The 16,723-nt window shown below is 38.2% G+C and overlaps 1 protein-coding gene across 1 annotated transcript in view; it reads right to left on the reverse strand.

The window, feature by feature from the left end:
- Nucleotides 1-1,107: 1,107 nt before the first annotated feature.
- The window catches only part of LOC140238988 (chloride channel protein 2-like), a 50,856-nt gene continuing 35,240 nt past the window's right edge, over nucleotides 1,108-16,723 (reverse strand). The window contains exons 21-25 of the mRNA XM_072318884.1: nucleotides 7,282-7,286; nucleotides 5,280-5,315; nucleotides 4,196-4,300; nucleotides 3,279-3,365; nucleotides 1,108-1,435 (exon numbers count right to left, since the gene is read on the reverse strand). Coding sequence (XP_072174985.1) covers nucleotides 1,310-1,435; nucleotides 3,279-3,365; nucleotides 4,196-4,300; nucleotides 5,280-5,315; nucleotides 7,282-7,286 — 359 coding nt within the window. The 3' untranslated portion in view covers nucleotides 1,108-1,309. The remainder of the gene's footprint in view (nucleotides 1,436-3,278; nucleotides 3,366-4,195; nucleotides 4,301-5,279; nucleotides 5,316-7,281; nucleotides 7,287-16,723) is intronic.

The following is a 16,723-nucleotide window of genomic DNA, read 5'->3' on the forward strand; positions in this document are numbered from 1 at the left end:
TTAACGTAATAGGCCATGCGACACTTGGCGCTCCATACAAATTGTCCATGGTTTAAACCATGGTTTCAATTGTACCACCTTCGTGAATTTGGGCCATTAGGTCAAGAATGTCCTGCACTGAAACTGAGAGAAGCAAAGGGAGCAGATCGTGCAGGATTATTCACTTGAGTGCTTCAACTGAGCTGAGGTATCCTTCTCATATTCAGTCCACATCATCGAACACACTAGTCACATAGAAGCACTTGTGACAAGCAGTTCTGCCAAAACTGAATCGAGTATCGCACTACTTGGTGCCACTTGCATGACTTGTAACTTTTCACTGCTACCACGGAGCACAGTGTGTAAGCAGCAGTAAAAAATACAGATCACTCGATGCATACATGGATGTGAGCTGCAATGCAACTTATAAGTAGACTCAACAAATCTATAAATCTACACATTTCATCAATGGATGTGGTTGTAAACTTACATCTGAACACTGGCTGAAAAAGGGCATTGTAAGATTACAGAATATTTGGTTGATATGCTACAAAATACAGAACAATTGTTGGCTGCTTTATCATTCCTTATTGTTCCATCAGAGCACTGGCTGCAAAATGGTGTTGAAAGATTAGAGAATATTTGGTGGTATTCTTTGTAATATTAAACAAATATTGGCTGCTGTGCTATTCCTGCAGGAATAAACAGGGATAACCCAAGGTGATTCTCAATGGCATGCTAAGAATGACATCTTGGTCTGTGGGTATGACCTTTAACCCATATACAAGTGTATAGCAGTCAATATTTGTGAACGATGGTAGCTGCAATGACTGCAGCACGCAAGGTGGACAGGTGTAAGTATCAATGTGAAAGGAGGCCCTGATGTGAAATACCACTTGATATCCGAGAAATGTACAATAAAACTTTATACTGCATACTTCACTTCATCGATCTCTTACCCTCTTAATAGTCATTGGCATTCTCTCCTCTCTTCTCTCTCTCGCTCGCTCTCTCTCTCTCTCATCCTCAACCCCTCTCCTTACACATTTACGTAGAAGCTGTTATTTTTGCAAATTTCACGAGTCACTGTTGGACCGCAAATTTAGCAACACGCGAAAATGTCGCCCATGCGCTGGTGTAAAAGTGGACTTACGGCAGCTGTGTGTCAATTCGCGAAAACAACATCTCACGAAAATGCATGTGACCTTGTAATTCGTGAAAATAACTTGTACGTGAAAATAATGGCTTATACAGTATGCATCAACATCTTCATTCATCTCTATGTATCTACCTGTGTCTCTTTCAATACGTTTCTGTCCGTATATACATTTCAACGAATACTTGAGGCAGCAGACGTGACTGTCGTTTGGACGCTGCCAGCCGGAGACACGTTGCGTGCAGTCGATGGAATGGATTCGTGGTGGCGGTACTGGTTATTTTCTATCGCTCGTCGGATCTGTGGAAAAGAAAAATAATGTCGGATGTGGAATATTGCAAAAATAGTACAAATCTAGTGGCTTGTGGTGCTTTGATCAGTCAGATTGACATGATATGATATGATATGATATGATATGATATGATATGATATGATATATGATATATGATATGATATGATATGATATATGATGTGATATGATATGATATGACATGATGTGATAAGATATGATATGATATGATATGATATGATATATGATATATGATATGATATGATATATAATGAGTATCTATAGTGTGTTCATTACAAAAATACTTGTTTTTCACTGGCACACAACAAAAATTGCATTAATCAAATACAATCACACAAGCTTACATACACTGTACTAAAAATTGTATGCACATACTTTTATATAGTGCATACATATATGATAATATATAATTACATACTATTACATACTGTTACATACTATTACATATAATTGCATACTATATAATTACTTCTAATCACTTGAGTTATATGATAATGTATAATTATTATAAGGTGGTACAATCATTGTATATACATTCTTTCATGTTATACTTTACGCACCTTAATTTCTGTTATCAAAAAAGTGATGTTCATATCTTTTTTGTCGGAAAATGAAATAAAAACATTGAATTGAATTGAATGATTGTAAAAGTAATTACTACTGTTATCATTATCATAAGAAATATTACAGAAGATAATGTATTTAAGTCTATGCATATGACCCCCATTGTTCCATTTGCCCTCTTCATAGTGCCTCACATTACAATGATTATATCCTTTTCATTTCATTATTTTCTGACTGCATATCAAATTTTCTGAAAGTCAGCACTAATTCATCACACGACAAGCAATGAGGATAATTACTGTTTAGCACATGTTTTTGTTTAGTTCTTGTTTTTCAGACTACTGTTGGTGAAATCTATCAGGGTAATGTGTAAGATCTTTGCCTTAGTGTTTGAAATCAATGTGCAAGTAGCAGCTCTTTAGCATCTCATCTAAGAACATGAGGCCTTACAAAGAAAAACTATTAATGGGTGGCAGAGAATGAAAGTGGCTATGTCCCTTGTCTATAAAAAAAAAAAGTAATTAAGAGTCTTTAATAGCCTGTAAGGCTGAGCGTTTCCTGGTTTGCTTCAGACATTTGATTTCAGCACAAGTGGGAGAGGAAAGATCGGACTCATTGAAACTCCAATTTTTCATTCTGGCAGATTACCAAACTACATGTACTTTCTATAAACGTTCTGGTGGTTTGTGTCTAGTGTAAACTCTAGAGATCATAATCATAGAGAACATACAGTTGACACACAAGATTATGACTCCTTCTAACTGCAAAACACTGCAAGACCAACAAAGGACCAGGCAAAAAAAAAAAATATAACGAGGGGGCAAAAAATATAACAGGGGGGAAAAATGTCTACCCTGAGCTGTATTTTGATAACAATCTTTGGTGAACTGTGCCTTGACTACAACTGACTCTAAATTGACTTTAACTCATTGAGGATGGACTGATTTTGCTACAACATGCATTTCCCATAGACGCTTGCCAGAGTGCACTCGGGACTAATCCTCAATGAGTTAATCATCATTTACATAGATCCCAAAACATGCCAAGGGGAAAGGAAAAACAAAAATTTAGGAACTATGTGAAAGTGGTGTGGGCAAAGATTTGACAGGGCCTAAAAACACCACAAATCAAATATCATTTGGTGGCACAATCTACATTCTTTGTCAGATTTCCAACACTTGTGTGTGTGCATGTGTGTGTGGCTGGGGGGGGGGGGGGGGGGGGGGTGCCAGCATTGGCAACGTGTCCTAAGAATGGTCAAAGTCTTACCTCCTTCAATGCAACAACTCCCACGAGTCTGCCCAGAGTGGTCACATAGGCGTGGTTCAGACCAAGCAGCGAGAACAGGGAGTGGACCTATGGGAAGAAGAGTCAATATTGGTATGAAAACTCTTGTACGATTGACTTTGAAATGTAAATATGTCACTGTGGGTGAAGGGCAATGAAAAATGAATATAACTTGTTGCTGGTTGACAATACAAGTCTACGTGCCTTTCATCAGGTCTCTGGGAGCATACGACACAAACTCGCAACCAAAATACCTCCTCTTGAAAACATCAAATCACATAATTAGTCTTGATACATCAAGGTGACATATTGAGGTACAGATAAAGTGCTCCCTCCATTGAAGGAGCCCCCAATGTAAGAGCTTAGCAGAGATACATGGGGCTCCGGTGCTAATTATATCCACGCACTGAGAACCTTGACTCCTTCCGCAAAACATTTTGCAAAGAACACGCAAAGGGAAAGGAGAAATTTATGTAGACATAGATTATGCATCTGCAGAATACTAAAAGCTTGTTAACAAAATAGGGCAACTGATGTCTGGCATAAACTGTATCAATATCAATCTAACAAAGTCAAATTACATCATGATTACATTGGATCTCTGGAGTACCGTTTTGAATTATAGTTTGTGCTCTTGAATAACTTTAGTACCCTTACGAAATGCATGTGCAGCAGTGTCATATTGCATAAAAGGGGTTTTTAATACCCTTTATATGCTCAACTATCAAATCTGTTGTTTACCACAGCAAGAAACACACAAAAAAAGAGAGTAATAATCAAACTTGGATCAAAATCATTTTCTCACTGAGCACAAATCAAGAGCAGTGTTTGAACTACAGCTCTATAATAGAAAGCACAACATACATCACGAGCTGTAGGAAAAGTGTATCTAAATGTACCTTGTGCAGTGATGTCCGTTCAACAAGCTGGAAGGGGGCGGGGTCAATCTGGCAGTCAGTGAAGTCCAGCTGGTCCTTGACCTCTTGCTCCTCCCACTCATCCTTCTGCAGACCAAGCAGAATCCAGCATTCATGTCTCAATTGGATTTGAATCTCTATGCAGTTTCAATTGCAACTTTTTGTGCAACTGGACTCTCAAAAGCCTTATTCAAATTTGATTTTTGATACATTGACACCATAGCTGAAACAGTCATTTTGTCTGACCCCAATATTAGGGGAAGACCAGTTACAACATGGTACTTGTTTAATTTAACACATTTAATTGCTCAATCTCGAGTAATATCAGGTAATATAAAGTTATTCATTGGCAGGTACATTAGTGAGATACTGCAGGTGAACATTGCAAGTTGTTGCTAGCACAGAAACAAATCATTGTTTATCTGTGCACTACTATACACAAAACCCTTTAGGATGGGACCACCAATCTATTTGCAATCAATTCTGCTTTCTCTCAATTCCCTTTCGGAATATAAAAATGTCACTTTGACTGTCATACCCTCTCTTTTCTGATATATTATTTCATGGAGAATCCAAACTTTGACTACAGATGATAATCACTGCTGAGGGATCTCTTTTTTCTTCTTCTTCTTCTTCATCTCCTTCTTTTTGCCAAAAGAAAGTTAAATTTGAAATACTGGCTAATGTGGCATACACCAGGGTAAGCCAGGTGGATATCATGCTAAGCTGAAGGCGGGGAGTTTGCATAATGTGGCTCCATCCTCAAGGTGGGGGGGGGGGGGGGTTGGGGTAGGGGAATGCCACTTCCTTCCTTTGAAGAGGCAATTGTAAACTTCCTGGATTCACTCTCCAGAGGATGTACCTTTTCTTACTCCCAGGGATGCAGAGCAAATAGAAACTGAAAACAAAAACAACATAATACCTTTTTCCCCTCCTTTGTGCACCACACTTGGAACAACATTTGACCACTTGACCCCCTAAATTGCCAACAAAGGTAAGGAATGGGGGGGGGTAGGGAGGAGGGAGAGGAGAGAGACAGGAAGTGATAAATTAATCCAATACTTGCCTCTTCTTCTGTCATATCCTCAAATGTGCCGATGGACTGTGAGGAGCAAGAAAGAAAAGATCATTTATGTATTAGAATGAAGGGATTACACAGAAACACATAGCATACACATGTATCAGCTGTTTATACGTGTACTGCAGATCAAGACAGATTTGGCCCCGTGTAAGATACACAAGACATATATAATTTTGCCATTCTGGGTAAAGATGAACAAACCTGCACCATGCAGCAAGTCGCTGGCAATCAAAGACACTTGCCCTACAACTCAGCCTTGGAGTTGACTGCCTATTTGCACGCATGTCTAGTCATCAAACTTTTGAAGTTTTGGGGGGGGGGGGTTTTCCTATCTCCTCTATCCATCTATCTCTCTCTCTCTGCAACAGAGATTACCAGGCCTGATGAGTGTGACAGCTACAAGATAGAGCTTGAAACAACAAAGATACAGCTACATCACAGCCACATAAGCAACTGAACACTTGTCTACAGTAAATCACTTCTGACTCTAAGATCCACAACCATGACGTATTTGTCATCCTTGGTGAAATACTTTACACAGTGCTATTATACTGATTGCACTTGCTACGAGTATGCTCAACTTGGCTGGGAATATTGCAAAATCAAAGCATCATGGTATCAGATTTCTGATTACACATGAATTTGCTAAATTTTCATTGTAATTTATATCTTGCAACTCCACAAGCAAACTGTGTTATCATTGCAGACTCTGGACAAATGTCGGAAAAGACATAGAATATCCAAATGATAATGATTGCATTAACTTAGACTTGTACGCTCCTCAAAGTCCTCAGAATGATGATTTAATGGTTTGAATCTGGTCATAAAGCCAATTATGTCACAGGCTCCAGCAAGTACAAGGATAAAGACAAAGAAAAACATTATGTCAAATGCTGCTTATCACAATGATATGACTTCACATGGCAAAAAGTTATCAAAACAAAGGGCAAAAAATTAACCACTCCGTGTTTGCAATAATGAAGTTAAAAGAGCAACATCGAGTACAAGCAACTTACAGATGCAGAAGCACATGCAACAACATCTATATTGATATCATGAAATAACAGCAATGAACCTCAATGGTATTTGAACTTCTCAATAACAAACCACGTCAGCTGAAGGCAAAAACAAATGTGATATTACTATAAAGAATGACAGTATTATGAAATAAAACTGAAACTGATTTAAGTGGAATAATATGTGACCTGCAGATAACAGTTAAAGAGGCGATTACATAACTCATGAACAAAATCAAATATTGAGGCAAAATGGATACCTCTGACAGCAGGATACAAATGTTTTAGGATGTAAGCAATAACGGAAATTTGGTACTTGTAGGCTTGCTTGGCTCGCCACAGCCAGATGTAAATGTGAAGTAATACAGTAAATGCATGCACATGTACACATACACACACACACACATGCACATCATACACATACAACGCACTACTTTGCACACATCCAAATCAACTGTGAATTTTTTTATTTCTTTTATTTTTTTGTCACACTATGCTTTGTAATGCACTGTACAGCTCTGAAAGAGAGACAAGATGAAATTGACATGGGGCTGTTAGTATGGAGAAAATGTGTGAAATGTTGTGAATCTACTATAGGACACTTGGTTCTCTTGCAATTCACACCTCTAGAGACACAGGTCCCAAAACAGTAAAACACACAATGTACACGTGTACACAATTAATGCTGCTTGCTCAGCAAGTATGAGTAAATACACGTACACCTATACATTGTATCCTCAAATGTGCCGATGGACTGTGAGGAGCAAGAAAGAAAAGATCATTTATGTATTAGAATGAAGGGATTACACAGAAACACATAGCATACACATGTATCAGCTGTTTATACGTGTACTGCAGATCAAGACAGATTTGGCCCCGTGTAAGATACACAAGACATATATAATTTTGCCATTCTGGGTAAAGATGAACAAACCTGCACCATGCAGCAAGTCGCTGGCAATCAAAGACACTTGCCCTACAACTCAGCCTTGGAGTTGACTGCCTATTTGCACGCATGTCTAGTCATCAAACTTTTGAAGTTTTGGGGGGGGGGGTTTTCCTATCTCCTCTATCCATCTATCTCTCTCTCTCTGCAACAGAGATTACCAGGCCTGATGAGTGTGACAGCTACAAGATAGAGCTTGAAACAACAAAGATACAGCTACATCACAGCCACATAAGCAACTGAACACTTGTCTACAGTAAATCACTTCTGACTCTAAGATCCACAACCATGACGTATTTGTCATCCTTGGTGAAATACTTTACACAGTGCTATTATACTGATTGCACTTGCTACGAGTATGCTCAACTTGGCTGGGAATATTGCAAAATCAAAGCATCATGGTATCAGATTTCTGATTACACATGAATTTGCTAAATTTTCATTGTAATTTATATCTTGCAACTCCACAAGCAAACTGTGTTATCATTGCAGACTCTGGACAAATGTCGGAAAAGACATAGAATATCCAAATGATAATGATTGCATTAACTTAGACTTGTACGCTCCTCAAAGTCCTCAGAATGATGATTTAATGGTTTGAATCTGGTCATAAAGCCAATTATGTCACAGGCTCCAGCAAGTACAAGGATAAAGACAAAGAAAAACATTATGTCAAATGCTGCTTATCACAATGATATGACTTCACATGGCAAAAAGTTATCAAAACAAAGGGCAAAAAATTAACCACTCCGTGTTTGCAATAATGAAGTTAAAAGAGCAACATCGAGTACAAGCAACTTACAGATGCAGAAGCACATGCAACAACATCTATATTGATATCATGAAATAACAGCAATGAACCTCAATGGTATTTGAACTTCTCAATAACAAACCACGTCAGCTGAAGGCAAAAACAAATGTGATATTACTATAAAGAATGACAGTATTATGAAATAAAACTGAAACTGATTTAAGTGGAATAATATGTGACCTGCAGATAACAGTTAAAGAGGCGATTACATAACTCATGAACAAAATCAAATATTGAGGCAAAATGGATACCTCTGACAGCAGGATACAAATGTTTTAGGATGTAAGCAATAACGGAAATTTGGTACTTGTAGGCTTGCTTGGCTCGCCACAGCCAGATGTAAATGTGAAGTAATACAGTAAATGCATGCACATGTACACATACACACACACACACATGCACATCATACACATACAACGCACTACTTTGCACACATCCAAATCAACTGTGAATTTTTTTATTTCTTTTATTTTTTTGTCACACTATGCTTTGTAATGCACTGTACAGCTCTGAAAGAGAGACAAGATGAAATTGACATGGGGCTGTTAGTATGGAGAAAATGTGTGAAATGTTGTGAATCTACTATAGGACACTTGGTTCTCTTGCAATTCACACCTCTAGAGACACAGGTCCCAAAACAGTAAAACACACAATGTACACGTGTACACAATTAATGCTGCTTGCTCAGCAAGTATGAGTAAATACACGTACACCTATACATTGTAGCTCTCCCCGCTCCCCACGAAAGCTAGAACTGTAGCCGGCAAGTCAATAAAGGCTGGTAGAAGCTTAAATCTCCCATTGTACGATATCCCCAACTGAAGAAAATTTTCTGCAATGCAACTTGCACATGTTATGAAAAGTACTGTCAGCTGTACTGAATAGCTTTCTCCTCACGTCAAAAACAAGAAAATAAGAATATTCAATACTTGTCATTCATAGGTAAATTTGAATACACAGGTGGACTTGCACACTTGGGTGTTGCCTTTATAGGATAAAGTTACACTTGTAGCTTGACTTTGTCTACAGCCATCCTGCTAAAAACCAAGGAGGTACTAGGCGAGCAAAAACCCTGATTCACCCTTGAGGTGTGCACTCTTGTCAGAGAACTTGGAACAGTAGATAGCCAAAGCTACAATGCATTCCATAGCAAGTGACTAAAGTGGAATTGACATCTCTGGCACCATATTAAAGCTGACTTTGATGACACATGTGTGCACACTGATATACACACACACTGTCCTAGTGCTGGGCCTGGGCCAAGAAGTACGGCAGGACTGTTCACACTTGTCCATGTGTTCACGTGAACGATGGTTGCACATTAACATGTGTACATTGTACACACACACTGTCCTATAGCACTGGTCTTTAGCCAACAAGTGCGGCAGGACTGTTCACGCTTTCCCATGTGTTCACGTGAATGATGGGTTGCATTGTCTATTATGCTGCATCCTTCTCCAAGGGTGTATTAACATCTTAAGTGTCTCCGCACCATGTCTACGGCAGCAGCGTCTGTCTAAAGCCCTAGCCGGTGTGAAAAGGCCACATGATTCATTTTGTTAGAGGCCTAGGGCAAAAAAAAAAATGGGCTCATGTACTGTGTGGGTGTTGTAAACTGTGTATCTGTGGGATAAAGTCCCCTTTGATTCCAGCAGATCTAAATGTTGAGCAGAACAAGGGTCCTGGGGAGGGAAGGGGGGGGGGGGTCGCTGGAACGTGAACAGGTGGTGAGAGGCGCCAGCAGGAACCTTGGCTTTAAGCTGCTGACATCCGTTGCCATGGTCACCGAAGAGAGTGACAGCAAAATAAGCCCACTGTCTGGGGATCAGGCAATCCTCGCGCGATCATCCCCGTTGGGTTGGAGTAGATTCCTCGTTCATCGCACACAACTTATCATGACACATATTTTCTTAATTCCCATCTAAGGCAAGAAGGTTGGATGACGAAGCAACACGAGGGCAAAAAAAAAAAGAAAAAGAAGGAAGAAAAAATTGAAAGCGATACTAACCACGTAAAAGATAACGCAACTAATTCACACAATTTCCTGAAAAACAATTCAATAAGTACATACATGTACTGACAATGATATTTATGATTATTTATCTTCAGGACATATTGCCTATGCTTGGTCTGGGAGGGTATCTGCAAATTCAAAATTTACTGAGAGAACTCAAAAAGTCAGGCAGATGCAATAAAAGTCAGCAACCCGTACATCAACAAATTTATACTAGAACGGTATAGCTATACCAAAACGGTATAGCTACACTTGTATACTATGAATTTATACGTCTGAACGCTAACGAAACGATGTATAACGAAACGACGGTCAGAGCATCGTTTCGAACCAGAACTCGATAACGAATCAGCATTCCGTGTGCATCTGAACGTATGGCAACCATAGAACGGTATAACTGGGCGGGGCTTAATGGGAGCGCGCACGAAAGGTGACCCCATAGCTGTCACTCATGACTATAGCAGCATGCGCAGTGGGAAACTGCACATCTATACAACGTTTCCCAGAACGGTCGAAATTAGTGTCTGAACGGTCTGTCGGCTATACGATGATTCTTTATACGTCGTTTCGTTATCAAGTTTTGGCATAAAATGGCATGCATCTGAATAGGGGGTATATTTCTTCCAGTTCTGTGGTTTAATTATCAAGTGGGACTCTTTAGTGTGGCCATTAATTTTAGTTTATGGAGGAAGCTCTTAAGAGTTATGATTAGCCCTCTTATGACTGTACCTAATGAGTATTTTGTTAGCAAAATCTAATGCATGGAGTTATTGGGAATCAATGCTGATGAGAGGCTAAACCAGTCAGCTTATTTGCTAATTACTAATAAACAAATTGTCTTGGATAAAGATAATGAGCCAGATGTGAAGACAAATGAAGCTCTTCATATCAAATTTCCTACAAACTATTTAAGGCAAACATTCTTCTTCTTCTTTTTTTCTTCTTGTTCTTGTTCTTTTTCCTTCTCTTCATCTTCTTTATCATTGTTTCTTTTTCTTCTCCTTCTGTTACATTACTCCTTCTTGTTCAGGGACATTAGCTCATTCTCCTTTAACAATGCCAAAATACTGTCTATGATCAGTGCACAAGACCATTTTAAATAGATTAGTAAAATCACATCACGTCAGAAATATCTACATGGATTAAGCCACACACATGAAGTTCATGTACTGAGTACAGGGACTTCACAGACACAGTATTGTTGAGGTGATATTAGAGATATTCTTTTTTTTTTTTTTTGGCACTTATGAGAAATTGCCTGAACCCTGAAGTAGATATTTGAAACAAATTAATTCAATGCAATTTGCATCACTGACATTGATTATTGTATAGCAAGATATTTTTTGTGGTATGGAATTTCCATGACTTGTCACTGGCATTCAATGCATATATAGAGTGTAGAGTAGACAAGAACTTTTGCATGCATTTTAATCTCGTGAATCCTGGGTGTCACGAAATTTGCATAATCAAAATGCATGTGAACATTTCTAGTTTTACAGTACTTCAACACAGTTAAACTTGCAGGATTGAGTTTCTCTTTTGCTGGTGGCACATGAAGGACTCGTTGCAAATTGTCTACAGATCATGCTTTAATCCAAGGTGTGTCTGCATGGATCCTGTGCGAGCATCACATTACAATTTGAGCCCAGCTGTCAGTGAGCTAAGGAATGAAGACAAGGCTACAGCAGTGTGTAACATGTGATGAGTGATTAGGTTTCTTCAATGCAGAACTACACTAAGCCACTACTGTATATCTCACTACTGTTAGCACGGCAAAAAGGCAATCAATTAAAATCCTTGCGTCGAGTTCGTTTTTACTGCAGCTGATTGACAAATTGCCCTACACGTACATCGACAAATACAGTAAGCACAATATTAATCACGGTTTAGTAGTAGCCACGGTACACAGTATGCAGTACCCACTGCATGATATGAGGATTAGAACCAGCACTAGCTGACGGGCAGAAGCTCAGTGGTCTAGTGGATAAGACACCTGTCCGGTGATCAGGAGGTTGTAGATTCAAATCCTGCCTGAGTATGTATGCCAATGATTTTTATACTACCAAACGCTTATTGATTTAGTGCTTATTTATGTTAATGTAGGGCAATTTATCAATCAATTAAACGAGAAACAACATGGCACGAGGATTTTCATTAATTTGAAAAAGATAATGCAAAAGAAACAAATGCCAAGATTATCCACTAATTGCAAAAAAAAAAGAAAAATATTAAGCACTGAATTTGTAGACTTTTTTGTTACTGTCTCTCTTATCAGATTAAAAACAAAAAAAACAAAAAAAAAACACACACACACACACAAGCAAGGCAACAACCTCACCCAAAAGATAAATAAATAAACAGGCTTTTAAATATCCATTTTTAGTCCTCCATTATGCATTTATGCATATGATACTTGTGGTCTTATATATTTTACATGTGAGTGGATTAGTCCTATATAAGAGAGAAAAAAAGATATCAGTTTATAGTCTAGTAAGTCGTTGGGTTTTTTTTTCAGTTGTGAACGCATGCAGTCAACAGGGAGAATGCTTCTTACACGTAGCTTTTCCTCAGTGCAAGAAACTACTTTGTTCACTAGCAAAATATGTGATGTCAGTGCTATTTATTCTGTTGATAGGAATTCATCCTTGCCATACCATTCTACAGTCACATTCCTTTTAATTTTATGAATAGGTTTTTCAAATGAAATCACAAAAATGGAAAAACAAGAATATGGAACTAATGCTGTGCTGACTACCGACGTTCACTATTCCCTCTACTGCCAACACTCGACATGTCAGGTGACTATTTCTTTGTGGTCCTATAGTCCACTAAACAGTTCTACTTCATGCACAAACACATCTTCAAATACATCATTACACACACACAGAGACATGTATGACTTTGCTACTAAAATTCATCTCCACTTTGCAGAAAACAAATACTGGCTTTGCAAATATATTTTCCTTGCTCAGAGCTCTAACATATTTTTTTTTTTTTTTGAAAGAGAGAGAAAGAATAACAAACAAACAAACAAACAAACAGGCAGGGTAGGGGGAGGGGGGATATTTTTTAAAACAGACTTTCATACCACAGCCCCGTTTCATAAATAATGTTAAAGATGTTAGGATGGCAACTCTTACTGGAATAGCAACCTCCCATACCAACAGCCCATCAGGAAGCTGGATTCTTGTTGTTACCATGACAACTGCCATTTCAGCAAGAGTTGCTATCATACCAACATTTTACGAAATGGGACCCAGACTTTTACGGCTGTGGCATTACCTTATAAAAACCACATGCACAAGGGTAGACATGCTATTCATGCACAATACCTAAAACTGAAGTTAGTAAATGGGGAAACCCCATCCAAGGCAACATTATTTGAGGAAATATACAGCCATAAGTCCAGCACCCTCGTGAGATATTAAAAAACAAAATTATCTGCCATTCCATGTTTGATTACATTTATATTTCTGTACGGTAAGTGAAACCCACTGTGGAATCTATCGATGAGGTTGGATATGAACTGAATAATTACACCGTAGCACCAGAATATTATCACCCTTGCATTGGAATGTTTCTATGGACAGTCTACCTTCCCTGTTGCTGTAACACCCCCAATAAATTATTTTGGCATTTTCCTCTGCCTAGCAAAAAGAAAAGAGTAGTTTGATTCAGCCATGTCACCATTAAGAAATAAACGTGATGATAACCATCTATTCGGGTTATTTTTTTAGAGCATACGATTTGTTAACCCATATCGGACCAGATAATAAGAGATATCATGAAGTTTGAGCAAACCTCTGCAAAGGCCACAGAAAGGTTTACCATACCTTGATATGCAGTGATACAGCCATTTGTCAGAACTCTTTCGACAGTTTTAATCGCGAATGAATTGAAAGCCAATATTTCATACATTTGTGCATGGGAAGAAAGATAGTTTCTACTCTTTAAAGGGATCGTACAGTTTTGGTTGAGACCTAATTTCAGGTTTCTAACATTTTTTGGTGAAATAATGAGAAACCTCTTATGAAATATGAAAGAGCATGTAAGTCTATGAGGAATTCAACGTTTATTTGATGGAAATTGGTTTTGAAAAATGGCTGAGATATCCAAAAAAGAGCGATTCTAATAAAGTGTGGGACCCACACTTTATTACGATTGCTTTGTTTTACTTTGTTTTTGGATGTTTCAGTCATTCCAAACCCCATTTTCATCAAATAAACTTTGAATTCCTCTTAAAATGGTATGCTCTGTACTATGTCATAAGTGTTTTCTTGGTATCTCGCAAAAAGTTAAAAGCCCAATTCTCATCTTCACCAATACTGTACCATCCCTTTAAAGTGATACATGACTTGCTTTAAGTGTGTGTGGGTTGTTTGTTTGTTTTTTGCCAATAAAAAGTAATAATTTTGAGAGTAGTTGGTTTTAATGTGCTCATGTGGAAAAGTGGCCGGCCTCCCTAAGGTGTTTGTGCGTGCATGTGCGCTGGCTGATTTGGGTTAGGCTATTTGATCAGATGCTCCAACACATTTTTTTTTTTTTTTTTCAAAATTGGATGCGTTTATTTGAGCAATAATTTCCTGTAAAGTTTGCAATCTCTGTATTTGCATTTTCAATATGCTGTATAATGTATTTCTGGACAGAGCTGATACCAAGAAAGAATTAGAAACTTGAAAACAAAACATAGGCAACATATAATATAAACAGACGAACAAAATGTTTAAAACAAAACACTACAGCTATTTTTCAAGAAACAACAACAGCAACAAAAAGTCTGGCAAGATCTCGTACAACATTTTGCGTTCAATTCTTACCTCGTACTGTACGCGTGCATCGGATGGGAATGGAAGCGAAACAGAACTCGAGGTTAGACATGGGCAAAGGTCACAGGCATGACTCAGGCAAGGATACAGAACATTTTAAGATAACAGCTCCACAATGATGAGGCACACACTCACACAGGGTTGTCTACTACATTCTAGTCCGGAGGCTAGCTCAGTGGCATGTATGCAAATGTCAGTGCACTGTTAGATACATGTATATGTCCAATCTTTGCACACCTATGTCATATTATTGTCAGGATGTGAATTGATCAATCACACAAAAAGAAAAAAACACAACAACAACTGGGCCCCACTTCATAAAAGATGTTAGGATGGCAACTCTTGCTGGTATGGCAACTTCCCATAGCAACAGCCAATCAGGAAGCTGGATTCTTGTTGTTACCATGAGAATTGCCATTCCAGCAAGAGTTGCTATCAACTTTTTTTTATGAAATGGGGCCCAGGTCTTCCAGCAGTTATATTGAACAGTCTTTTTCAACTGCTCCTTCCTTCTGAATAGGGTAAGGGCATCATTGACATGCATATTAAAAAAAACAAACAAACACTGTGAGCTGCGCTATGGGAAGCACCCATATTCAAACTCACAGCACAAAATACAGCGTGTCCATAGTTAAGCTATTTGGGTAATGTTATGAGCTTCGATTGCCCAGGGTGACCTCCCAGGCCCCCCCCCCCCCACCCCCCTCCAGATCTCGGCACTCAACTGCGCGATCGCGACGAAAACTGGCACACACATTGCCTATGATGTAATCTAAAGTACCATGAAGTTAAATTTTAAAATAATTATCATTCATGGTAAATTATGCTAATTTATGCATAATGATGCATGAAATCAGACAATTTGGTATAAATCACTAAATAAAGCTCAAAATGGGCACATTTTTTGTGTAAATATTCTTTTTAGTGTCCTGAGCAAATATAAGTGAAAAAAATTGTGCCATCAGAACAAATTTCTTAAGTATTTTATTGTTTTTTGAATTTCTTATGTATTTCTTTGTTTTTTCAACTTTATGTTTTTCATTGTTTTTTCGATGAAACTTGTCTGCGACATTGTTCCGAACAAGAAAATATGTTATTGATTTTAATCAATAAAGCCCCCAAATTATCATGCTTTTATGAAATTTGCCTGTAAGCACAGTTTGCATTGAAATTGTACACGAATTCATGTCTTTGAGCAAATTTTTGGTCTGACATGCACGTACATATTTATGCGCAACTTCGGAACTGCGCGCCCGGGCATCGCAAATTTGGTGTCAAAAGATGCGGGAGACTCGAAAGAAAAAAGTCATGTTAGGGTTAACATAGATTGTAAGGTCTACATTGTACATCTGTCTTCAAATGACTGACTGATATTATTTGTTCCTTTTTTAAACCGAAGAGTACAATTTGGATAACTGTGGAAAGAGTAATGGCTGCTAAAGCAGATATCACTAACACCACAGTTTTGACTATCGCCAATTACCGTGTTACACATTTTTTGTTGCAGTTACAGCAATAGGTGTATTACTCTTGGATTTTTTGTTTAGTCATTAGCTTGTTTATTTCTTATCCCTAGGTGATGCAGTCAAAACATTTAAAAGTGTGGCAAAGCATGATGGGAAGGGAAAACTGGAAGATATTAACTGACATTTTTGAGTGATCAACTATTGACCAGAAAATGACTAATTTCGGAGAAGAAAACTACGTTTGGGTTTTCTATCTTGCAGCCAAATGCTCATTATGAACACAGCATCAGCACAAGTCCAGCCTCCTGTTTTCCTTTTTGTGTGTGCTGAAAGTGTGACAAACAAACACA

The sequence above is a fragment of the Diadema setosum genome, chromosome 15 (assembly GCF_964275005.1).
Source record: "Diadema setosum chromosome 15, eeDiaSeto1, whole genome shotgun sequence".
NCBI lineage: Eukaryota > Metazoa > Echinodermata > Echinoidea > Diadematoida > Diadematidae > Diadema > Diadema setosum.